This window comes from Pelmatolapia mariae, linkage group LG20 (genome assembly GCF_036321145.2).
Source record: "Pelmatolapia mariae isolate MD_Pm_ZW linkage group LG20, Pm_UMD_F_2, whole genome shotgun sequence".
NCBI classification, from domain to species: domain Eukaryota; kingdom Metazoa; phylum Chordata; class Actinopteri; order Cichliformes; family Cichlidae; genus Pelmatolapia; species Pelmatolapia mariae.
The window spans coordinates 33,219,910-33,247,209 of NC_086244.1; the positions used below are offsets into that span (position 1 = coordinate 33,219,910).

Below are 27,300 nucleotides of genomic sequence, written 5' to 3' on the forward strand. Positions count from 1 at the left end.
ACTGAGCACTTGAAAGCAACTCATTTTTTCCACAAATGTTTTTGGAAGCAATCTGCATGCCTAGGTGCTTGATTTGATACACCTGTGACTGTGGAAATGAGTGGAACACCTGAATTCAGTGATTTAGATGGGGAACTTTTGACCATAAAAGTTATCACAAGCTTGCGTTTTTTATAGAAGCCATTAAAAAAGAAGCTATGCAGGACCGCAGCCCTCAAATACTATAACCTCTGTCTTTGTTCAAAGGGTTTTTTTTGTCTTTTGACTTGGATGTTACCCAGTATTGCTATACTGGCAGCAGTCAAGAGGGTTCAGAACAACTGTCACGACCTTTAACAAAGTTCCTATCCCATTATTACTGGGGTCAGACCCATTTTCTATATTGGGTTTCATATGTCTTAGTGTTAGCCACCGAGGAGAGCTTGCTCCTACCTTTTAAGCGCAAAGAAATAACCTTCAGAAACTAATTTAGGCTTCTCTGAAAATCTACACTCATTTCCCTTAAAATCGAACAATAAGGCAGCTGCTTCCTGCTTTCCATTTCTTTTTTGACTGCTATTATTTCTAAATTTGTTCTAAATGACTTTCTTTTTCAGCACCTCCATTTTATTCAAATTACAATGTCCCCAACTAAATCAGTTTTGCTTACTAATATTTCATCCTCACCCCTGTGTCTCCTCTGCCTCACTCTGGAGTCGGGCCGTTAAATTGAATCTAAGAAAATCTTTGTTGTTAATATGTGACAATGTTAATGCTGTTTCCAGGTGTTAATACTCAAAATCTTCCACTTCTTCACTTCAGAGGCTTTTTTTTTCCATTTTATTTTGGATTCAGATACAGATGAGAGAGGGAAATACTGATAAAAAAACACTCTGGAAAATAAGAAAGGCAAAAATGTGTCAAGTACACACTCATGCGGACTACAAACCCTTGTCAGCCATCATTGTTCACTACAGTGCATAGAAATATATGGCCTTTGTTTTCTGACTTGGTTTTCTTTCCAAGATAAGATGTGTTTTCCACCAGAGTTATCTTTGACTTTCTGCTGAGCGCTTTATCCCCAACCCAGATTTCAAGGCAATATGATTATTTTTCCTCAAGACTGCAGACACATTAGAAATGCGAGTTTTGCAGTTTAAAAAATATTTCTGTTGAGCCCTAAAGGCTTTATTGGTATGAAGTCACTTTTGGCTTACTCTTGATGGACGTCTGACTAACAGCCATGAGACCAACCATCACAGATAATAGTGGTGCACTGGCACCAGTGCATTTTCAACCCTTTGTATTTTTCCAATGCAAAATGGATGGATAAGCAGAATGCTTAGTTTCCACTTACAACTCCCACATTAGGGCGACTCGTCTAATTAGAAGACAACAAAAATACAACCACAACCATTCCCTTACAACACACTGCTTTTGTTTGTGCTGTTAACAAAGCTCTAAAACAAACTGCATCCAAAAGCATGCAAATTAGTCTTGTTCTGCCTCCCCCCTTTCTCTTTATGCAACAAACACAAAACAGCATTTAGGCATGTTATCAGAAATGAATTCCACTTTTTTTAAACACAGATGTCGAGTGTACATTATGACAGCTGAAGGGACCGTGCTGATTGGTTACAGTGCACCTGTCTGGTTCAGCAATCTAAAGGCAAGCTCTGGGGAGGGGGAATATCAAATATGACACTAAAGTAGGAGACAACAAGCTTATATGTGTGTGAAAAAGAGAAAGAAACACCCACATAGCACCGGTGTGCTCATCACTCAGAAAAGTCCCTCTTCTGTGACTCTGGAAATGGAGTATAATTTAACTTGGGGGCCATTTCATTGTTCCCTTTAAGCTTCTTAGCTTTAAAATATTCATATTTCAGACGAGGGAGGAAGAAATCTGTGACGGCAGCAGACAGAGGCAAGAGGGAGAAGAAAGAGGATAGCGAGCAAGATAGGTAGAGAGAGAGAGAGAGAAACTGATGGTGTGAGGAAAAAGAACAATGAAATGAAAGAGAAACTTGGAGGAGGGGTGTGAGGAGATGGATAGGGAGAACAGAAAGCAGCACTTTAACTGATGTTCTCTTATAAACAACTTTCTCTCTGTCTTTCTTTTATTTTCTCTCTGAAACACTTCATGGTAGACCTGTCCAACAAAAGACAAAGCCATTTCGCTGTCATCTTCCCCGCCACTGGTTTCCGTGAAGAAAAGAGGCGAGAGCAGACAGACTGTGTAGGAAAAGACAATCATAATTATAATCTGGATGTCACAGAAAGCAATTATTTACAGATATCCTGTCACACTTGTGCTGATAACTGCCAGGAAAGCCAAATGCATGATTTTGTTAGATAGGGTAATGTAAAGACAATTCGGTGTTTATAGTAGAAAATTGTAATGGTAAGCTGTACTGAGACAGAAGGATACTTCTGTTCCCAAGACGATATAACCACACAGTAACTTTAGCTATACTATGTATAATAAATACAGTAATAGTCAAAATGTGAATGGGTGAAGTTTTGCCTATGACTGTGCAGTTTACCCATATGGGAGAAAGACCCTTGCGCAATACCAATGCCAAGTGGCTGGTGGATTTCAGCCTACAGCAGCTTCCCAGAACAAGAACCAGTCAACATCACGATGCACACATCCAACCACTGGTCTCAGACACGAAGAGCTGGATAAAATCAAAATCTGGCCCAATCCACTCAAACCTTCTGAACAAGGTAACAAAATACTTCCATTGATCAATCTGTAACATACTTCTTTGCAACCCAGATGCTCCTTGCAAGCAACATAGCGTCTGTGCTGAGTAGACACACAAATCTACAAACAAGCATGGGTCAAAACAGCATTTTAAACAACATCAAAAGGTCAAAGAACAAGATACAGATTGGCTGGACTGACTACAACAAAGCTTCTCATCCCAGATCCATAGATGCAAGAGTCTACCATAGAGGGGATCCAAGTTTCAGCTTGTCAAGAGATGTCGGAGCCGTTCACCTAATATCAGGGTTTAGGATGCACATGCATGTGGCTGAAATACCATACAGGAACATATGTGCCAAAAATGGCTTAAAAGTCCCCAAGACTCAAAAGTGGTTGAAAATGGCTGAGCTAACATCTTGTGGGACTTCAGGTTCTAAAGTAATAAGCAGGTGCAGTGCTGGCTTAGCAACCATACACAGCTTGACAATAAGAATAAGAGAGAAATTATGATAGATGTAGCAGTTCCAGGTGACAGCAACATATGAGTGAGACCAGGCAATACTAGGAGGTGAAGGATGAACTGGAACAGATGTGAATGGTAAATTCTAAACCAGCAGGTTTGAACCCAGAGGTCTCTTGTCGTGAGGTGATAGTCCTAGCCATTGCTGCACTGTGCTTTCCAAAAAAAACAAAGAGAAACTCTTCAGGACAAGGTAATTAGTGTTTATTTAATCAGGACTTTTTTGTTAGAATTGAGACAAATGTAGTTTACTGTGTTTTTTTTCTTTCACTTGCACCACTGTATACAGGAATTTAGTCTTCCATAATTTTGTTTGGTAATTATTAATTGTTTTGCTTGTCACTGTGCATGCATGGTGCACGAGGTTGACTTCCATGTGATGTTGACTGCTCTGTGTGAGTACATCTTAGTCTTGGCACTCAAAAACAGCAAACAGTAATTGATTAGAGACTTAGCCTATGTGATCCAGCTGGAGGACAGTTATGCAACACTCCTAAAGCCAAATAAGAGCTGAGCCGGTTGAAAACAGACTATACATGCAGTGTTGCCTTAGTGAGCCACCAAATCTTAAAATAATACAAAAGAAATCTTATTAAAACGTACTGTAGACACTAGGTCCACAAGCTGATTATTCATCATGAAAACTAGGCACATTAATTCATTTTTACCTGCATCTTCTGTGCTTTTTAGTTGCCCGTATATGTGTAACAGCAAGGCTTTCTCTCGTCACAAAATAGAGCACTTGAGATGAGCGGATAGTTTTTTGTTTGTTTCTTTTGTTAGAGGATAGTGAGAAATAAAGGAGTCACTTGAGGTTATGAAAAGAGCTTTAATCTTCCATCCCCATCACCAAAAGAAAAATATGGTATAGAGCTGTGCACATATTGGATAATGTAAGTGAGCGAATGAGCAACGATAACAAGAGGAGCGTAGATAGTAAACATGAAGACAGAGACAGAGATGGACTCAGCAGGCGCAGAGATGTAACACAAGGAGAAGAACAGCAGCGAGCGGTGATGTATGTGGGCCGTACAGTTATCCAAGCGGGCTGGGCTGTTACTCCTGCTCCTGTTTCTGCTGTTGCTGTTTTAAAAGAAAAAACCCAAAGCTGAATTGATATGCTAATTTGATTGAGAAGGTGTGGGTGGATATGGAGAAGGCTTTAAGCAGCGAGGGGGACAGAAAGAGAAAATGACAACGAAAAGAGAAGGGAAAAAAGGGAGAGTGGGAGTAGCAGATGTGATGGAGAGAGAGAGAAAAGATTGAACTGGAAAGAAAAAATGGGAAAGAGTGGGAGGAGAGGAAGGTTCAGCGTCGCGTTGCACTTCGGGGTTACAGAGTTTACAGTCAGTCACTGAACAGCTGTCAGTCAGCTGCGCATTAACTGCAGCTGATACAGGGTGGCAAAGCCATATCTGCCAGCACTTGTTTGTTAAACAAAAGGAAACTACATAATTGAAAAAATAAGAATACTATACACTATTATTTGAATGATGTCTTTCACATATTTTTGTTAATGATAAAATACTTAATTAGAGCTAGCAAATTATTGGTTAATAGGATAAGTAAACAAGGCTGCTGATGTAAACTTTCATGTTATAAATCAATTTCAACTAAGAAACAAAATCCCTAACACTGTTACATAGACATAAAATATAATGTAAAAAATAAAATACTAATATTTATTGATTATAAGTGTAATATATGTTTACTTTTTTTTCTTCACCGATTCTCAGATACATCCAGGATCAGATGGTGCAATAAAGACAGCTGTCATTCAGGAAAGGAGGCTTCATGTTGGAGTCCACAATGGCTGGTGCTTCCTTGAGAAGCCACAAGTGGTAGTACTGGAGGCCTTTCCCTCAGGAGTCAGAGGACGAGCAGGCAGCCCTTCCAAACAGAGCGCTCTGAGTAAGGACAGGTGAGCAGGGGGAACTCTTTATGTCTACAGTAAAGCTTTAATTCTACACCATAAAAGAGCAGAGATGAGCAAAAACCTTTCCAGGAGTGATAATGTTTATGGTATTTCCTCAGCCTCTCCAGATGCCTTTCCTTTTGCTGATGGGCAAGTGATTCGAAGTTTATCTTGCCATGTCAGCACAAGCTGTATTTTTGAAAAAGCTTGGCTGGTATGAATATTATTTGTCTGTATTACTGGTTCAGAGATGCCTAGAAAAAGTTCAACATGCAGACTTTCTTCCTTCCTGGTGTTTCATAAGATATGCAGTATATATAATGTATTTGGTGTGTGTTAATGTTATTATACACTGTGCCCTATTTTCAGTGGCTCAAGTGTAATTTTGAGCTGTTCTATGGACAGAGGTAGCCCGTGTATTCATTATTTCTTCATCAGCTAAGAAACCAAAAAAGGTCATCCACAGCCTTCAAAAGTAAACAGATCCAGATAGTGGAAAATTTAGAGATGGCTAAGTTAATGCATGCATTATATAAATAAAATTACGCTGAATTGAATTGAATGCACTGATAAGCACGGCAACATCACAAGGCCTCGATGCCCAATGGAAGATGACAGTGGTGGCTGATTGCAGGGTCTTCTGTAGCAAAGAAAAAACCCTTCAGAACAGCCAGCCAAGAGAAGAATCAACACACATTAGGAGGTAGGTGTGCAAATGAGGACAGATTTATTAGCCCCTCTATTAAAATTTCATTCTTTTAAAAGTATTTCCAAAGTGCTGTTAAACAGAGCAAGGAATTTGTAACCCAGCCTTTCTAAACAACCTTGTTTGAATTTGGATGCTTAGATTATTTTACTTTGCACACAGAAATAAAATAGATGGTCTTCCAGATCTTGGTCTTAAACTAATCCCACAGATTTTCTGTGGTATTCAAGTCAGCCTTTGTGCAGGCCAGTCAGTAACATTCACTTAGATTTTCTGGAGGTAGTTCTTCACCAGGAGCAACGCATGTTTTGAGTTGTGCAGGAAGAAAAAGTGACTGCCAAACCCAGTTTTGCTGCTGACTGCATGAGGTATCTTCCACCTTGATGAGATCCGCAATTCCAAACAGACTGAAGCATCCCCACAGCATAATACCCCCACCACTGTGTTTCAATGTGGGGATGGCGTTCTTTGGGTTGTACGCCTCTCACGCATTTCTCGAAACATAAGCAGCACCTCTGTGGCCAAAGTGCTCTAGTTTAGTCTCATCTCACCAAAGGGTGTACCTCCAGTATACATAATCATTCTGAGGTTGGCGTGCTAAAGTCTGGCTTGGAGGTGTCTCTTCTGCAGAAGTTTTTCTTGGTCTACAACCTCACAGTCCATTCCTGTGCAGGGTTCTAGTGATCGTCTTCTTTGAGAGGACAATCTCGACTTGGGAAAGTCATTCACGTGTCTCTGCAGTTGTTCTGGGGTCTGTAGAAACATCTCTGACTAGTTTTCTTTCCAGAGTCTTTGAAATCATTCCCTTTCTATCTCTGCCAGGCTTGTTCTGAGCTGTGTGGCTCTCTTTGAATTTCTTGATGTTAGTTCTCACTCCAGTTCTTGACACTTTGTGAACATCAACAATTCTTTTTCTTAAGTCTAAAGTGATTTCTTTAGTTTTTGAAATGATGCTTGTGACGGCTCAAACCCTCACTGAAGTTTTTATACTGTGTTTAAATTGGAATATAACCCTCAGTTTTAACTTGATTTTACAAGGTCTGAGCATTGCATAGTTGGTGGTATGACTCAATAAAAAAAGGTCACTTTTTCAGGGAGCTAAGAATATTTACCCTGGTAGTTTTTGTTTTTTTTCTGTAGTGAAAATCCCTATCTCTGTTAAAAAGCATTTGAGAGGTTTTTGACAAAAACTTTAAATTTCAAGGGGAGGAATGATCCTCATCTGTATATAATCCAAGAGTTAAATACAGTAAACAGAAGAAAAGAAGAGAAAATAAAGACTGTCCTATCTAGAGCTGTATTTTCTGCTAAGATTCACTCAAATGCATCAGTGTTCACTGCAAGACACTTCATTTTACAGATGGACAACTCAAAACATACTCCGAATGGCTGTAATTCCACAGTTGTTAATCCATTACTTTGTAAAATCTTTGCTGAAAGTCAGCACTTCAGCTGCATTTTGATCTTGGTTTTCCAAATGTATTGCAGTGCCAAACTGAGCCAAAAATGATGAAAATTATATCCTTTCCAAAAATATCTGTACCGAACTGTAATGTCACACTCCTGCTTGCCTGCTTGCTGGATAAACAAGAACTTTTAAGACTGTGAAAAAAAGAAGTGCACATTAAATCAACACAATAGTCATAATGTGGAATGGTCATGTCTCGATGTACATTATGTTTAAAACTTTCTGTGTGGCTTTGTAAAATATTTGCTGACCTTGCCCATAACAAATTCTCTTTTTCATAACGGCTCCCATTTGCTAACCCAAGCTTAGACCCATAATTTACACACCGTACCAAAGCATACAAGATTCATTCCTCATAAAACAGTCATAAAGTACATTTGAGTGTACTACATAACCAATCACAGAGAGCTGTTTTTGCCCTTGGGTTTTATTAAGACACCATGAGATTCGGTGTTAAAGTGGTTAAGCCAGGTCACGAGCACCTGGCTTAAATCATGAAAATAAAACAGGAGAGAGAAAACTCCCAAGTGAATTTCACCACTACAATACAGATAAATTGCAATCAAAATCATATTATGCAGACAGATGGATTTATTTATGTATCTACAATAGGAGTGTCAAACATAACACCCAGAGACAAGAACTGGCCTGGTAAAGAATCCAATTCAGCTCACTGGACAATTCTGTAGATTTCTGTAAATTAACAAAAACTTTATATTTTGAACTACCAGAACTTTTTCTCCAGTTTTAGTTTTATTGGCCTGTATGTAGCCCACGATGTAAAATGAGTTTGACATCCTTGATCTACAATGTCCAGTCCTTAGAACCGCTATTCACAATTGTTGTGTGATGATTGAAATTGAATAAAAACAAAAAAATAAATTAATAATAAAGATATTTTGTGGGTTTTTTTTAAACCAATGAATGTAATTAACTAATTAATTAAAAAAATATGAATAATTTTTGAGGTAGTTTACAATAGGTACACCAGCTGCCAGATTTGACTGTTCTGGCAGCTGTGACAAAAATACTAACAACTGAATATCAGTCATACAACAGAATAAAAATAATGAAACTGAGTATGGTGACGTATTACCTATTTTGATATTGTAAAGTTTATGTCGTATGTGGAGTTTTATTTTTATGCTCTAGCTTTGTCCCTTCTGTGAAGGGAGTGAAGAAGTATGTTTGTGTTAACAATACTTTCTGGAAATAACACATTCTCTCGGTGGACAGTGATGGCAGAAGCTACTGCTTACACTTTCACGACGGTTTTCCACACCTCTCTGTCAGCGTGTGCACTTTCATTGAAGATGAGCTTGTCGGGATGATTAGGAGAAATATTTTTCTACGGTTTCATGAAATAATGATAAACAGGACTTTTGAGCTAAGGATCAAATAAGTCTGTCAAATGTGAGAAGGAAATTAAAGCAAATATGCCAAAATATGCTGTAAAGCTCAACTGATAACACGCATACACACACACACATAAAAGAAGTGAAAAATGTTCCCCTTCTCACTGGGCATTTCAATAAAAAATGTGTTTGCTACTTCACATTCAAGAGTAGCTGATGTTGATGATGATTTGGATGATTATATGAGTGGGTTATTAGTATGAAAAGTAATAACATACTAACCAGCGATCTGTCCTTAATTATGGTTTAAATATGAATAACAATAATCAGTATCCAAAAATTAAAATCTTTTGCACTTTCCTGAATAAAGTTCTTGTAAATGCAGTGATTTAAGACTACAGCACCAATGTAGGGAATAATTACTTTGTTTGAATTGTTTTGGTGCTGCCAGGAAAAGCTGGCAGTCTGTCTTGGTTATGTTATGCCTGATAGTTTCAGACAGCAGAGAGAGAGGGAAAAAAAGGACTCTAGAGAGTCCATGAAGCGAAAAAGGAAAAGGCTCTCGGCCCCACCTCGTGACACGCTAGCGCTCCACAGTATGCTCCCGCCTATGGTGTATGCAAACTGTGAATGACGAATACCAAGAGTGCTGTTCCATTTCTCACACAAGAGGCCGGTGCTTGCCAAGGAACATTTAGCAAATCCTCACAGACATTGATTTTGAATCATTTTAATAGAAAATGCAGCTTTATTAACAGAAATAATGGGACCTGTGCATTTCAGTGACATTTAGTCACTGCTTTGCTAACAGCTTTGCATCGTTTGCACTTTACTGCATGTGTGTGTCTTTGTTTCTTCTTCAGCTCAACATCTTCCCTGCCTCAGATCCTGAGCCTTCGCAGCAGCCTAGAGCTTAGACTGACCAATCATCAGGCTCTGGCAATCATCTTTCAGCTAGAGTATGTCTTCTCTACTCCAATAGGCCGAGAGACTATGGTAAGAGAAATGCAAAAGCACATGGATTTTGTTAATCAGCATTCTAGCCTAAAATTAACTCAGGAGCAATCAGAAACACTCAAACAAGTCCTCACAACATTGTCTCAGCTCCACTCTGTCTTTGTTGTTTCACCATCGCTTTTGTGTTCTTTGAGTGTCACACCTTTTCCCCATCGTCTCCCAGAGGAAATCACTGAAAGCAATGTGGCCTGTGTGAAAGAAGTATGGATGGTCAGATTATAGTGTGAACTGATGTAAGTTTCCAAAGACATGCAGGCTTGTAGGTTGTATCATAAAGATTTGACCAGATCCAACTATACATAAAATGTTGGTGTTTCATTAGAACAATCCCATCAACTCCCGTCTTTTTTCAAATTTTATTACAGCTTCTATTTAAGTTTGATAAATCAATTTAATGGAAAAGATAGCAACATGCTGAACATGTTTCTTTAAACATGCATTAATGTGTAGTTTTCTGTTTTATTTTTCAGCTTAGACAAGTGTGCACTCCTTTCCTGCTAAAATGCACACAAAGCCGAGGTTGAAACGTAGAGCTGTCAGATCTTGAAAAGAATCCCATTGCTCTTGGCTGGTTTGGTGGTATAAGTCATTTTATTATTAACTAAGATAAGTTATCAATTGCATCACTGAAATTCAGTCCACCTAAGGAAAATTTTGGGGGGTTGTTCAAAGGCTCTTTGAGAAATCCAGCAAGTTCCAGATTATTGTATTTTTTACCATTACAGTGTGGTGTACTTTTTATTAGGATTCTGTACTTTTATAAATACTTTGTTTCTTTTCATTAATATGTTTTTATAGTCACTATGGTGTGCCAAATTGAGACAAATACATTAATAAATAAATATTGGTCGAGCTACTCTCTCTGTTAAGTCAATTAATGTCTCAAAAAATCTCAACTCCTCACATCCGTGGTAGCCCAAAATATCCAGCAGCATAAATACCTCATCAGAAGTGTGCCTGGATATTTTTCCTTCCAGTCGATTCTCCAAGATAATGACACTGTGCAGACTATAAAAACAGAATTCAGTGATTTGCAAATATAAGTTTAGTATAACATTCCTCAATGCAAAACTGTTAAATGGAAAAGTGTAGTTAAAAATGGGAATGTCATTGTCTTATTGTTTTATGTTTTGCTTTAAACTTCTGCACAATCTGCTTTTTCAACTTTTCAACTCAACAAAAATTATTATGTTTTCTTTTACATAAATATGTCAATCAAAGGTTTTTGAAGGGGCTCATTGATTGTTGTTGCCTAAAATGACGTAACATTAACAAAGCAAAGTCTTGACTGGTGTTGTAGCTACATTTTAGGTAGTTCTACAAAAAATGAAGTTCAAAATGCAGGTCTGCTTAGAGAATTCCTTTTAATTCTCTCTGTTTCAAATATATTATCTTAGATATTACTTATCGCAACTAGAGCCTGGCCAATTAATTATCAACCAATTAAGTATCTGCCTGACATTTTACCAGATGATCAAAGTTAGTTAGTAAAAGTTATATGCATTAGGAAGCCCAATCCAAATATACACTGACGCATCTTAATATATAAACTTTATGTGCTGATGGGGTTTTTTTTGTTAATTTTGACTGCTTATGTGCTGATGGTTTTTTTTTTTGTTAATTTTGACTGCTTAAAAATAAAAGTAATAACAGCAATTTCATTAATGTTGTCAGTTAATTGAATACAATATCTAAAGTCCTGTCAGTGTTACATCTGTTTATATTGGCAGCAGGTACCTCTTGCAAAGCTACAGAGTCGACATGTCCCCAAGGGAAGTAAATTTCAAATTCAAACCACTTAACAACCTCACATGGCATGAAAAAATCACAAAAGGACTGTGGTAATTATGTGCGTGGGAGAGCCTTCAACACTTAATGCATGCCAAGGCTGGGCTCTTACTGTGTTACTGCGCGTTGTCCCTTATACAAGCATGGGTCACCAGATCACCAATTAAAAACAGCAGGAAAAACAACCAGCCATGGCTGGCACGTAGCACATTTGCGTTTATGTATTAATTCACCCAGTCTTACCTTTGCATCCACTTGACAGTGTATTGTAAATTGACAGATTCTCCCTTTTCTTTTTTTTTTTCTTTTTTACCGTGGACAAGAGTGATAATTTCCTGTTGAGACATAATGGTTGTTGGGTTGTGGAAAGGCAACTGTTTATATGGAATAGTTTTCTAGCACATTAAAGCATTATTATAACACTAGTATCTCATAGGTGACTTTTAGAATTTAAAAAAAGAGATTCTGACAAAATGATACAGAGAGCCGTCCTAGTGACTCTGAGCAGTTTAACAGCATGAAATTCTAACGATTACCATTCTCTTTAAACAAACTGTTGGGCTAATTGAAACTTTGACATAGTGATGGTGCTAGATATAAGCCAGTGCATGAGCAGAGCCATTCTTGTTTATACTTAGAAGGGCGCTTATGTCTGTATTAAACTTTATTATAGCCTATCAACAGTGTGGAATATCTCACTTAAATTGACAACTGGCTGTTAGCAGTGGATTAAATGTCACCAAAGTGCAACTGACCTATAGCTAGAGTGGCTAACAGTTACACAATTGCATGTGCATTTAGGTGAGAAAGTAGAAATAGAATTTTCAGCACGCTCTACCCATTGTTGCATCTCTTTTTAAGTTTAGTCTTTGTGTAGAGCAGATATGGCCACAGCTGTAGGCTTGTTGACTTTAAAAAGTCAAGACTTTTCATTTTGTTTCATAAAAAATACAGTCAAAAGTGAAATGATATCATATTTAAATAATTGCACCCTTTACTTATTACTAGATTAAACACGTCTGGCAGGATTGAGTTTCACAGCTCATGACGTTACATGTGTCGCACACCTTTCTTTTCTTAGGTTTCTTCCTTTCATCATAACAGATTTGAAAGGAAGCATTTGTGCAAATTGTGATATAGCCTTAAAATGATATCATGATACTTCAATTAAATTTGTAGTAGTGATATTTATGATTATATAGAAAAACAAACACTGAAAAATGTTTTATTGATACTTGCAGGTGGCTTTAAGTAAATGAGGTAAATTTCTTTTTCCATCCTTATTTTGAAATGAGCTACTGTTATTTGATGACACAATACCTAATTTGAGGTGTGAATCTATTGAAACAAGGTGCCAGCAGCTGTATTATGCATGTAACATGCTTTGACACTTGAGTTTAACAATAACTAAAGTTAAAGTAACCTAGAGTAACCTTTCCACCATGTAACCGCCTCTCATATGGAGTGCAGCTAGCAATGCTCAGTTGAGTCATTTGTTTACATTTGGTTTGCACATCACCAGCTGCTAGCATTTCCTCCTTCGTAGCCCGGTTGTACTTGGATCAGTTTGACACAACAGGTAATGTTTACTCTCTGTACAAGTTTGTGAAGCACGGTTGAGTCACAGATGTGAACATGAAGGTGGTCATAATTGGACTCTGGTAGGAAGCAATGAAGTCAAATAAACGTGAAATTAAAATCATTTTTTGTTTTTTGGAGTTGGAGTAACTGAACTTTTTCCCACTGTCAGGGTTACATTTATGTTATAAATTTACTGAAGTGGTTCATGGTCCCAGTAATATGATGTGTGTGTTTTTGAAGTCCCCATTCCTAATGTGCCACAATTTGCTTTGAGCACATTTGTGCTCACTAAAGTATGCACTGTATAAATTTGTAAATATGTTTCACGAGGGTTGCCATTAAATCTGCCAGCCTTTGTTCAAAACATCAGACTTACACAACATTTCTTACTCTGATAGACATATTGCCATTAAACATTTCAAACTTTCAAGCTCCTAGTGGAATTTGTGCCTATATTAAAAAAAAACCAAACTTCACCCAAGTTTAGAAATTCTAATAAACTTGATAGAACCATCAAATTGTCATCTACATCCCCCCAGAATAGCAAGGGAGGGTGACAAAAACTACCTTCTGCCACACTCTGCTTCACCACCTTCACCTTCTTTGGCATAACTGTTTGAATGTTTGATGAGGTGAGAGATATTTAGTGGGTGGAGGGTAATTTTTGTCTCTGTGTGTGGGAGAGGAGTGCGTGTCTGTGTATCTGCGTCCTGATGTGTGCATATGTTATTTGTGAATGTTAATGCACAGGCTGCTCCTTCTTGGGTGTTGACTGATAAGGATTTGATGCGTGCTGCCTCCTGAAGAAATCTCACCCAGCCGCCCACTGCATCTTGCACAGTCCTGCCATACTATCAGCTGACTGCTACGCCCTCATACTCTATATCTCTGGCTACCAAGAACAGTGTGATGGGACACTATACAGGTCCCTGGACTGTCGCAACTGTCAATAATGTGGTGCTTTCGAGGTGTTATAGCTGTATTGAGCCAGGGTGTATCTTCAATGCTGACAGCTTTTCACTGCCAACAAGACTTCACACTACTTGACACCACTTGAGAACAACAAATGTGAGGGTTCATGTGTGATTGCCGCCACAACCTCTTGTAAGATTTTTCAAGCACTAGTATAACTCTGGTGGTGTTTTTGAAAATCAGTGGCTTCTGTTAGTGTGTGTGTACTCACACATAAGGACACACTGCAGGCCGTGTTGAGAGATGCCGGGCTTTTGGCTAATGGTTCTTAGGGAATCACCTTGTTGGTCAAAGAATGCTATTTTATGCCTTGTAAAACTCTGTTATCATTGGGATTTTTTCATACTTTTTCTAACAAAGCCCTTAAGTTCAAAATTGTTCTTTGCTGAGGTGTCTGTTACGTGTAGACAAAAGACTGGATCATCCCTTGAATTAGGTGCCTTTTCTATGCTTGAGTGATTCATAGGTCAGTGGTAAGTGGCTTAATAAGCAAACACAAAAAAGCAATAACCTCTCAAAATGGTCAGGTACAGGCACTGGATTGAAAATGGGTGTTAAAGCAGCTAAAAAATGACAAGAAAGTTTGTTTCCTTCAAATCAAAATATAAAGACAGGTTTTTTCACCACACTGTAGATAAATTGAGATGCTAAATTTAAGTATACATATTATTTATACAATATATTAGATGGTATATAATATGCATTAGAATAAAATGAAAGTCCATCTGTTTAATAGAATTACAGGATAACTGAGTACTGTAGGAAAGATGTAGAAACTGACATAAACTTGTTAATAAACTGAAATATGTTGCAGTGTTTTTGCAGAATAACGCTCATCGATTCAGCAATAACAGTAATACAGTAGCTTTGTTGTAAAGTTTGGGGGTAGTGGGTGTTACATTCCTGAAGCGCTCTGTTTGTTGCATGTGTGGATTTGTCTTTTGAGTTATGTGTGGACATCCTGCTACTTCCTTTGAATCCCATCTTTTAATGCCTATGCTGACACTAGATGGTGCTGTGTAGTGCAGCTTGAAAGAGTTTCATCCGCCACAGAGCTGTGCTTGCATGGCAGCAACATGCCAGTCTGCCTTACTGTTTTTTCCCTTTGATTAAATAAAATTATATCTTTTGATGTATTCTGAGGGGGATGAGGTGGGTGAAAACTGTAAAACAATTTTGTTGAAATCCCTTCTCTTGCAAAACATTACCGCTGCAATACAGAGGCAATCACCTGGTGCTCTGAGACTGCCTACATGTCTCATCCTTGCTGTGTTGAAAGCCAGTCTGCTTCTCACAGTAAGACAAAGAACAAGGATGGCCTCCTTTTTTACAAAAATTGCATTGCCCTTATCGCCTTTGGTTATGAAGAAAGAACATCATGCAGTGTCGTCACTTATCCTCTTTGGTATTTTTGATTTTGGCTATGATCGGGCTCCTTTTTTCTCTCTCTCTCTATTTTTTGCCTGCTCTCCCACTGCCATGCACTCTCTCTCTCTCTCTCTCTGAGAGCCTTTGAGCACCCTTTTTTATGCTCCTTAGCAGTCAGAGGGATGGAGATAACGATTTAAATGAAGGAGGCTGGGGAAAGGAGAGGAACTGGGAATTTGTCTGATAGGCTGTTCTCAGAGGATATCTGGGGTCAATGAACTTCAAATAATCAACTTTTCTTTGCCACCACACACACACCGTGCCCACAGTCCTTTTGCCTTCTTGCTCTGTGTTTTTCTATTTCATTCTCTCTTATCCTTTTAACACCATTGTACTGTACTGCCCAACACACCGCACTGCGCCTGTACTTTGATTGGGTGAACACAGGGGAACTGTGTCCTTCTATGTCAATTTTAACACACTTCTCCATATTGCTTCGCTTAATGTGGAAGAAACTCGAGGGGGGGGGGGGGGGGGGGTGAGAAAGAAAAAGACAGCAGTGCTTAAGAGTTGCAGTTAGTTGTTCTGCTCACTGCCTTGCTCAGTAATTATGATGCTACAAAATATTAAGATGAAGGTAACCTTATTTTCCTCCATCTCTTGCTATGTTTTTACTTTAATTGCATGTCATTGATTTCTTGGAGGAAATGTGGCATTTTTAGCATAAACTAATACCTACTCCAATGATATGAGAGATAATGAGAGATTTAAGAGGGTTTCAAGGTAAAAGCTGCCACTTGACACTTCTTCAACTTTTGTAGAATGTTGAAAAATTCCTCTCCTACCTTTTGCAGTGTCCGTGCTGATAATTGTTGGCTTAATTTGTTTCAGTTGCTGCCCTCTGATGTTTCTGCTTTCATCACAGTGTGATACAGTGTTTTTGCTGTTTGGTGCTCTTAATGTGGGGTTTGATCACAAAATATTTAGAGGATTTACTTTTCTCTGGCACAGACTTTTTTTTTACATATTAAATGGTTTGAAATAAAATGCATAGTTTTCTGTCAGTTCCCACGACCCCATTATGAAGCATTTCAGACTTACTTATACGTCTAAACCCAGCAGTCAGTAACAAAGGAAAGGTAAAGACTATTCACAGCCAGTGCCAGAAACTATCCTTGAACATCATTAGAGGTTACACTTTTATCCCACTTACATGACATATAAAATCAATACTGTATTGGTGTCAAGAACTTTTGTTTTTATGGTAAAATGAGAAGGCCACTTACTATAGAAGGTGAGTAAAGTAAGTTTATGCCAACACAAACAAATACACGCAGTTTCATGCCAGCCTTGTAAAATATTTCAACCCTTCTCAGCTCCTTCACATGCTCTATATAAGAAGTGGAAAAAACTCTATTCATGATGTACTATTCAACATAGCACATCATGCTTTTAGTTATGCACTTAAAAGTTTAAGTGAATGCCTTCCATAGGCTGCGGTTTGCTCACTGTGCGAATACTCGGGTCACTGACAACTGATGCGAGGCAATGACGCCTCTCCTAATTGTTTTCTGTCAGCACCAATTTAGCCCCGCCGTAACTTCATCTGAGACATCTCTGCCCCTGCTCCTGCTTGCTGATTGCTGCCTCTCCTCAGCTACCGTTAGCGCAGCAGTACTCATCTATTGAGCCATGTAATACAGTTACATAAAGCTTAATGCAAGACGATGGGGCTTATTGTTGTCCGCCTTCTTCTGCTGACAAGCACTAGCTCATCGCTAATGGGTGTGGGGGTGTAGGTTGGGGGTGGGGTGGGTAGTCCGGAGGAAATCAGTGAAGAAGGCTCTGCTGGCCCTCGTGGCTTTGTCCTTTTGCCAGGAAACAATTTGTCGGGGAATTTGACAGCTGCAGCCATCCAAAACACTGACACAGGGAATGAGCGACTGCTCGTAGGTCACAGCCTAAAGAAAGATGGAAAGCAAAATGGATAGATAGACAGAAGGGAAGGGAGGGACATTTTAAGAGAGCTACTTGGTTTCATCCTCTCACTAACCACTGTTATGCTTCTGAGAGAGTGTCAAAAGTGAATCACATCCTCGGAACAGTAATTGGCGACTCTCCCAAGCTGTTTCGCAGCAGCAAACTTGTGTTGCTGAAAAAGGGTTTTGACAGTTTTGCTATGTGTCATGTACTGAAATGGGATCTCAGCTCGAGTAACTGGGCCTGCTTGCAACCAGTGATAAAAGTGTCACCTGCATCACATTTTCAGGTTGTGCCACCTTTGACCCTGACTGCATTCAGTGAGTGGCACAGTTGATTACTGAGCGTGGGAGGTGAAGTGTGACCATTAATGCATGACCTTTAAATGTACTCACTGTTTTGCCCTTTCCTGAGCTCTCACGCAGATGTATGCAGACGCAGGTCTGAATTTGGCAGCGTTCCCATGTCTTACATGCTATTTAAAGCAACATTCCAATTTAAAGAAAACATGGTCATGTGAAAGAAACAGAGTTGGGGTCAGGTGGCGTTTGTGAATGTTGCATTGTTTGCTGTCTGTGGTTTAATTTAAAACTACAATCCTAATACATCTGTTAGCTGTCAGAGAAGTGACAGAGAACAATTTCCAAATAAATGAGACTGATGACTACAGTGGATACAGAGCTCATGGAGAAATTAGCAATTTCCTGTATCCTGAACTGTACAGAGAGATCTGCGCAGGGAGTTGTCAGAACATCCTGCTATAGAGAGAGTCTGCAATAAACCGCATGTACACTAATGCAGTATACTAGTATTATACTGAAATGAAGCAAATCATTTAGAATTGTGCTGAAGATTGTTAATTCAATTCAATTTTGCGCATATGGGACCAAATCACAACAGTCATCACAGCGAAAACCCCACCAATCAGCTGACCTCCTATGAGCAAGCACTTGGTCACAGTGGGAAGGAAAAACTCTGTTTAAACAGGAAGAAAGCTCAGGGAGTGGTGGATATTTGCTGTGAGCATTCGGAGGAAGACAGGAAAAAAGATAATCTGTAACTAATGATTAAATGCAGAGTGAGTAAAAAGAGGTGATTGAAGAAGAAACACTCAGTGCATTATGGGAGCCCTTGCTAAACAGTAGAGTTGAAACTTAACAAAGCAAAATTGTGAGTAATATGTGACGCTGCTCATGTCTTGGTAAATTAGTGCTGTGGAAATATATGTCATGGTCACTTTATTTTTTTCATTTTTCTTTAACAAAACTGAAAATCCCAGCCCTTCTGGAGGTGTTTTGGCAGCCCATTATTGTTCATCCCAGGAACATTTTGTTCTGTTTTTACTCAAGCATTGCCGTGTTCCCACAATTGACTGCTCACTAAGCTCTCCTTTAGCAACCGTTTCAGACAGTGGTGAGGAAATCATCTCCCTTCTTGCCAGAAGCTATTACATTGTTTTGCCTGAAATGACAACTGTTGCTAGTGGGTTATATTTGCTGTGTTCAGCTTGTAAATTAATCTAATGTTAGTTTCATGGGTTGGTTGACCCTCTCTATTTTTCATCTGCCGTTTTAAAAGGAGAACCCTGTTGAGTGGTGTTATGCACTTGATGTCTGCGGGGAAGTAGATGTGTTGCTTGTGAGCCAGACTTTTCCTTTGAAAATAACATGTAAACCCACAAAATGAAGCAGCCCTTTGCTTGTAAGAAGTGTTGATTACTACTGTATGTAGTATACAAGTTGGTTGGTTGGAAAATGGGGGTTAACAAGTTCTTTGCTCTTTCCTCTTCTTGCTTTTTCCACTGATATGTGGAGTATCACTTTCACCATAACCCCACGCAGACTGATTCAGCATGTGGAGCAATCCGAGGCTTGACAGGCCTGCTGTGTTGTCACAGGTGCAGTTCCGCCTTGTCTCTGTGCCTCGACAAGAGCTGAAGTCGCTCTGTTTATTGTGCTAATTAGAACATCAACATAAGGAAATACTAAGCCGCTCCTCCGGCAGCATATTAAAAACTCTACTGTTAATATATTGAATGAGCCAATACACACTGATGACTCTTGACTGATGGCTTAGTAATTGTGGTTCAGAGTCTTACGCGGGCATGTGTCGCGTTTGGTATTTGACAATCCTTCCATTAGCTGAGCTATAATAAATATCACTCTCTTAATGATCTTTTTATTCTTCTCTCTGTCTCGGTTGTCACTGCCAAGGGATGGAGGATAAACAGTATGTGGAGCAGAAAGCAGTGACATAGGTTGTGGCTGGGTTTATTAAACGTGATGGTGTAGAACTTCTCCTCTGTGCCACAGAGGATCTTATTTGGGTTTTAATTGGCTCACCGACAGGTATTTCCCTTAAGTAGCTGTTTGTGTGCTTTGTGCAGCTTTTGAGTGTGTGTGTGTGTGTTGAGTGGTTTTTGTGGGCCCCTGCAGGCTTTAATGATGTTTGCTGAATGAAAAGTATCTTGCGAAGCTCTTCCCAATCAAATGCTCATCAGAACATCTTCTTTACTGTAACACCGCTCTGTGAACTCACGAGCCCCTCCCTTGGTCGCAGTTCTTCCTGTCTGCTGGCATTACATAACGGGAGGGTGGAGACCTCCCTCTTGGTGTGGCCCGCTCCCTCAATGAAACCGGTTATATATTTGTTTGCTACTGATCTGAAATGTCATACAAATGTTAATTAAATGTTAATCAAACATCTTAAGCAAAGTAATGTCATCAGGATTTAAAAGTGATATATTTAGCTCATCGGTGGCCTATTCTGAGGGCATTGCTCCCCGGGCCCCCGCCCCCTTCCTTCCAAATGTGAAGCTGAGGCTGAGGCAAGTAAGGCTGCGTGCCGCAGAGACAATATTTCGCCCGCCTAATTAAAATGAATGTCAGTTCTCCCCCCAGTGAGAAGTGCATCAATCTCCCCCTGCGATTGGCCCAGAGTGAGTCTTACCCTGTCAGTGCCTGCCAGCAGTGCCATCCTTCTCCAGACGGATGCAGGGCCCTGGCAGCCAGAGAGGCATTGGTGATGATGTTTGCTCATCTAATGGTTTTCTTGTGAATGGCCTCCTCAGACTGGGGCTGTGTTATTTTTTTATTTTTTTTTTTGGGAGGGATTTTTTTTTTTAAACGTAGATGAGATTCAGTCCAGACTTGATTTTCATTTAAAATAGCAGTTGCATAAAGAGGTCAGTGGCATTTCAGAGACATTTGAAGCCCAAGCAGCTGTAGAAAAGTCTAATTTAGCTTTTCCTCTCCACTGTTCCATACAGCTCATCACAACTAGGGCAGATTAGACAAATCTGAGTCTGCAGTATATCAGTGTATCAGTGCACTGGAGACGAAAAATATTACACGATTAATTTTGAGATATCATGTCGACAGGTTTGTTTTGGAAAAGGTATTTGCTTGGCGTAAACTCTCACGCGCATGCGGTGTCATTAACTTTCAGCGAGTGATTATATAAGCTTATCGTATTACGATTATCTCTTGGTGATTTGAATTTTCATGCAAAGAGGTACGAGTGATCTGATGCTTTGATGAGGGATTGATAATCATCTGAAGCACTTCATATTGTCGCTGTCAGTTAAATGTGTCTGTATTATTTTAAATGAGAAAACTACTGATTATGTTTCCACTCGCCAGAATTTAATAAGGCATATGTCATGAGTTGAGTTTGTCTTATAGAAGTTTTTGCACCCCCTCACTCTGAAAAAAAAAAACAAAACTCAAATGGTCCATCACTTAATGAGGCTGGTCCAAAGCAGTGGACCAGCCAAGTGATGTTAACGTCTGTAAAACTGCTAGAGCGAGGATAAAAACCTCCATCCTGAGCATTTGGTCTGTGCCTAAACTATAATTTTCCTAAAAGCCAGCAAAATATCTGCTAATGGGTTTAAACGTTTCACTATGCTTCTTTTCAAAAAAACATTCCAGAATAAAATTGAGCGAGTCAAACGCTTAACCGTCAGAGCTATGTCCATTTCCTGTCTATCGGTGTGTACTGTCGAACATCAAAGCTCGAATAAAAGACGTGCACGTCCACGGCAAATTGGCCTGAGCCTGAGTGACTATCATGAACACCTCCTTGAAGTTGTGCCTGTCAACAGCGAGAGCTGAAAAGGAACACAATTCCTTCCCAAGCTTGATTTGGCCTTGGTGAGCTGAATGGAACACAGAAGCCTGCTGGGTTCATTTGGACTACTTGTACAGATGGATGAAAATGTGAGTGGTTTAGTGCTCTTAAGTTAATGATCTCTGTGCATGTTCTCTCACTTCCTTCAGGGCTTCTCATTGTAGAGAATAAGTAGCGGGAGCTGTGGGCCGGTGCCTGTCACAGGGTCTTGGCTGAAATAATGACTCGAACAGTCCAACAGACTGCGGTAATGGTAATAACTGTCAGACTTTGTCTCTCATCAATGCTCACATCCCCCTAATTTAGGATTAATTCCTGCCATTCTCTAGAAAGCCCCGAGTCGATGAGTGTCTTGCCATTTTTCTTTGAGCTTTTCCAAAAATATGTTTCTGCATACTGCTTTATCTCGGCGTATCGCAAACTTGGCTCCTTCATATTAGGGCACATTAAGAAAACTTAAATAGGCATAGCAGGAGCCAGTCTGACTTGGTGGTTGTTCCTTAAATTAGCAGCGGCTTTCCCCAGCCCCTTTTTATATGTTCTTACTTTTTCTGAGTTAATAAGTAGTAGTAAATTGCACTGGTAAGTGTCTGTTCCTCCAGTTCTTCTTGTCTGCTGGGATATGCGTTTTCAGCTCTCTTTGATGTGCAAAACTCGCCTTCTGTCACCTTTATAATAATTTCCTTCTTCCTGTCTTCTCCTCGGTGTCCCCCAAAAGTTTGATGATTACTTTTCTTGCTCCAGGTTACAGACGTGAGATCTTTGTTTCCACTCTGTATTATGTTTGAGAACAGACACACTTATTTGTCTAGAAATGCTGCAGCGTTATGTTTTACACTTCTAAACAAGGTTGATGGATTCTTCCCTTAGAAAACACTTTACCAGTTGGAGCAATTATGTGTGCGGTGACATCGCTGTTATTGTTTTTGTTTTTTTTTCCTCAGTGCAACTTTATGAAAAAGTTTGCCGCTTCTCTGCTTTTGCCTCAGGCTTTTGTTTCTATTTTTTTCCCCCCTCCCCGGTGCACTATTGAAACAAGTGCAGGGTTGCTCTCTGAGTGAAAGTTAATGGCTCTTATTTTAAATGTAGCCTTTAACGCTCAAATCAACGGTGTAATCACACTTTGGGGAAATTGGCTATTGATCATTCTGCCTTGTCTGACATAGTGACCGGCACAACAGCAAACACGTGGAAAAACAACTTTCAATTCAAATGACAAATTCTTTTGATTAATTCAAATGTTTCCTCCCCAAAACAGCGCGAGTGCAAAGAGTCATACTTTACTGCCAGTGAAATATAATGCAATTGATTTGATGTCTCTCTGCTGTCACCAGCAGGCTTTGCGATTGATTAAGTCTCACTGACACACTGTGGTGCTCAGAATAAGTCGATTCGTCTGACCCTCTCGCCAACTTTCTTCTCACCAGAGGCCCTTAACACAAATGCGTCAGCTGACTGCCTCCTACGGTGCTGTGCTCTTACCACGACGCCGTTAAAGCCCTTACACCTGCATGTAGATGTACCATTGATCTCGGCTGTCGTGTAATCACGGAAATGAATATTGTAGCGCTTAAGCTCAAGCCTTTTGAATTCTGATGACTGTCTCTGTAGAAGGATTACATGCATAATGTGAATTTTTCTGCCTGGCTTTGAATGAAACTATTATCCTGTTTGTTTACTCAAACCTCAAGAGTCCCTTTGAGATCCCCTCAGTCCTATTGTTTGCCACCCCACGCTTTTGGTGCTTTATTATTTTATTTTTTTTTGCAGTTCATATGTAGATCGCGCTGTCCTGAAGCATTTTAAAACCGCTGTACTGAAACCGTGACAGTGATTCACACTTTGCGTCTCAAAGAGAATTATTTCTTGGTGTGATATCTTTCGTTGCCATTGTTGCAATCGCAGAATTCTGTTTTTGTAAACCTGCCAAAAGAAGAAAAGGCAAAAAAAAAACCCAAACGCCTCCACTTTGACCTTTAATAACTTCATATTTGTAACTTTGATGGGTGTTTAGCTCACTTCTCATTCCTTTTGATTTCCATTCAGCTACTTGGTGCAATTTTGAACATGGGCTCAGTTTCCTATGATTGGAAGACTGAAAGTGTGATAAGCATTGAGTTTTGGACAGATAAAAGCTTCTTCTTTTTTTTATTTTTCCAAGGCTGTAGGCGTCCCTATAGAAAAGGCCCCCTGATTGGTCTTTTGTCTCTCTCATTCTCTCAGAGCTCGGCCAGCGTTTTTGCTCCCGAATCACTCCTGCGATATATTCACTGAATAATACAAGAAGTGAGCGTTGGGTCATGTGCGAGACACTCATTTTGTTCTTTCCTTCATGTTCTGCGCGGAGCACAGAGACGTTACAGACACAAAGTGCGAAAAAAAAGAAAAAAAAAGAGACACATTAGATAAATTGCCTCACAATTTTTACTGGCTACTCCCTGTGCCATAAAATGATCTTTCTCTAGTCTAGTCATTTGAACAAAATCATCGCTTTGAAAATAGACTTGTTTGATTTAACATTTCATATAAAGCATCCTATTAATTCAACCCCCATGAAATAGAAAAACAGGCAATGCCTGAATGGGGAATACACTGCTATCTGTTTTATGTCTGCCATATAGTTCTGAAGTTAAAAAAATTGTTGTTAATGTCTGTGCTACTAGAGGGTAAAATTATAGTCTGAAACTGGCTCCCTCTCAAGAAGAATGGAGTATTGATCAGCAACTTTGGCCACTTGAGATATGTGAGGCTTTAAAGAGTTTCTTAGATGGGAATAACAGACCTTTAATGGCAGGACTGGGTACTCTCCTGCTTAATTCCCTCTAAAGTGTCACACAAGCGACAACCATAGTGTTTACATGAGTGTGAAATTGGCAGGTATCTCGGCCCAAACACGAAAGCCAAACACAAAGTCCGAAGGTTGGTTTGTCAATATAAAAGGAAGGAAGCGGCACTCGAAGAACTTAATAAACACTGCAGGTTTAGGTGTTCGTTTATTGTATATTATAAAAAGCGAATATTCAAATTTGCTGTCAAGCAGGGAGCTGACATGAATTTAACCTTTACACCTTTACCACACGTAGTCCCTGCTGCAGTGCACTTTCACTTGTAGTATTCAAAATGTCAGCTCCATTAAGCTATCTGAACACTTCACTTTGGGCTTTGTTAACTGGGCAGCGAAATTACTTTGCATAATTCATAGTAAACTGACATTTTGAAGCAGCCCTCAACAGAAAAACAAAGAGTGCGCTGGTTATTTTTCACAGCAATAGAACAAAATGATCTAAGTTTAAGCTTACATGACAAGGACCTCTTTTGCAAAGGTCAGTGCACCGCGGTGCTATAAGAAAAATCTCTCAAGGAGGGACACCGTGGTAGATGGCTTGGTCAACAAAAGATACTACAATAACCATGACCACACGGATCACAATTTTTTTTTAAGAAAGCAGGGCACATACATGCACCAGGCTTGCTTTTCATTCACCTTAGATGGTGTTTCATCATGCCATATTGGATTTGTAGGTCTATTAATTGTGGTGGAAACTGGCAGCTAATTAAATAGCATGCAGTCATTGCTGTGACAGTCACCCCTAAACCCTCAGATTTAACACACCACACCTAACAGCCTAAGAGACACTGCAACTTCTTTTATGTTGCTTACTTGCAGTGTCCAACTTTATAAAAACTCTAGACTGACTCGTCTATATGAGGATTTTGCACAAGCTTTCATGTTTGAGGCTTAAGGTTCTGGCCGGGTATGTATCAGAATTGGCATATTTTAATATGGTTGCTTCAATAATCAGTTTGTTTTTTTTTTTTTATATGGCACACGTTCCCGGCCACAGCGTCTCTAGCTCCAGTGTCTCTCACTCAGCAGGTATGCAGACCAGGCCTATTTCATTTAAATAGAAATGTGATATCGCACTGAAAAGTCTTCGTTCGTTCTTCTTCTGAATCTTTCGTTGATATTATGAAAGTAGAATTTTATGAATGTGGGCATTCGTTTGTTGTTATCTTTTCAGTGAAAAATGTCTGATAAAAATTATGTTTTAGTTCAGTGAAATCGAGAAGGATGTCACAACACATATATACTCATCTTCTCCCACTATACATTTCATCTAAAATGTCTTAACTGATTTAGAGATGTGCTTGTCGATTACACAACATCCCTATTTTTCAAAGCACTGGGATTAATTCCTGTGTTTGCGTGCTCTACCCTAGGCGTGTTTGAAATTGATGAACTTCCAACCAGTGTTTATCTGTATCACATCCTATTTAGGGAGAAAGTGTCCACTTACTGTTAATGCCAGTGTCCAATCTGGCTGCAATCCCACTAGAGAGTCCTGCATGATTTTGAGTGGATTGAGTGACTAAAATAATTATTTATTTACAGACAATCTGAGTTTTTGACAATATTACTGATTACACAGTGTCCTGATTGGTAAGTTCAAGATTTATAAGTGATTGCAACACCCACTCTTGAGACTAAAAGATAACTACAGCAATTGTTAGGAGTTGAATCTCAACAGAAACTGTATCCGAAATTGTATACTCCAGCTGATTGTGGTGACCGTTATCAGGTAGCTCCTGCTGCTGTTGTTAGTTTAGTATGTTAAACAGCAAATGCCATAACATGGTTTGTGGTGCATAATGTTATTTATGCTTAAAGAAAAGGGTTTTACTACAAATAGAAAGCCTGGAGAGCCTATCAAGAACATAATCAGAATGGCCCTGCATTTATTTGGGCCTTTTGCCTTTATTAGACAGTGGAGAGCGAACAGGAAAGCAGGGAGAAAGGTGGGCAGCAGATACCCAGCAGAGGGGGTTCGGGTTGGACTCCAACCCAGGTTGCTGGATTTCAGCCTTGCAGCACCTGGTCACCTGCTCACCCCATCAGCCCAACTGGTGCCCATCCTGCTTTTATTTTTAACCCTGGGAAAGTTCCATGAGGCCTACAAGGCCATACGATAACATGATGTGTAATTGGGGACTCTGCTGAAAGATGGTACTGGATTGTGGATGAACATCTTGAACTCTGGTGGCAAACAGGAAACAGAAACACAATTACACAAATGCTGCTCCCATCTGGAATAGCCTCAGTGGTACTTAGTAAGATATGTTCTGTCTAGTGAATTTTTGACTGGATCTATCATGGTGAAGACTCTTTTAACCTTTTGGCTGCTGTCCTTTAATATACTGAAGTAAAAAGTGACTTTATGGAAAAGCAGTTCTGCTTTGGTCTCCTACCTTTCCAGACGATGGGATGTAACTTTTTATATAGAATGAAGAAAGAACTGAAACGATCACACTCTGAATATCATGACTTTTTTTTTAGTTGACCCTTGTAAGAGTGATTTTAGATTAGTTTGTAGATCATATGGCACAAAATTAGCTAAATTCTCCTCAACACATTGCATGGATAATTGTGTTCTATTGTACCACTAACAAGTACTCTATGACATTTAGAATAAAGACACTACTTTTATGACTGATTTTCTATAGTGCCAGATTATGGTGTTACATTAAAGAACTATTCTCAGTGGAATTTGAAGCATTCAGCAAACTATTACATGGCCGGCTTTGTCTTGGAGCAGTGTGGGGCTAGCAGGCTTGTTGTGTATTCTGTACTGTCCTACCTATGATTGATTACAATCGTCTGAGGCTGACCAGCTTATTAATCGATTCAGCAAAACCACTGAGTCTCTCTGTGGATGATTTAAAGCAGAATGTTTTTTTACTTTTCCTGGGACGGCTGAAGTAGAGCCTCAGCGGCACTGATTGTAAATCATGTTCAAACACAGCAAAGC

At 39.4% G+C, this 27,300-nt stretch overlaps 1 protein-coding gene across 2 annotated transcripts in view; it reads left to right on the forward strand.

Annotated features, from left to right (window-relative positions):
• Nucleotides 1-27,300, forward strand: part of LOC134617980 (nephrocystin-4-like) — a 178,562-nt gene that overhangs the window by 59,693 nt on the left and 91,569 nt on the right. For both annotated transcript variants that reach the window (XM_063463095.1, XM_063463094.1), the window contains exons 7-8: nucleotides 4,949-5,133; nucleotides 9,520-9,652. In XM_063463095.1, coding sequence (XP_063319165.1) covers nucleotides 4,949-5,133; nucleotides 9,520-9,652 — 318 coding nt within the window. The remainder of the gene's footprint in view (nucleotides 1-4,948; nucleotides 5,134-9,519; nucleotides 9,653-27,300) is intronic.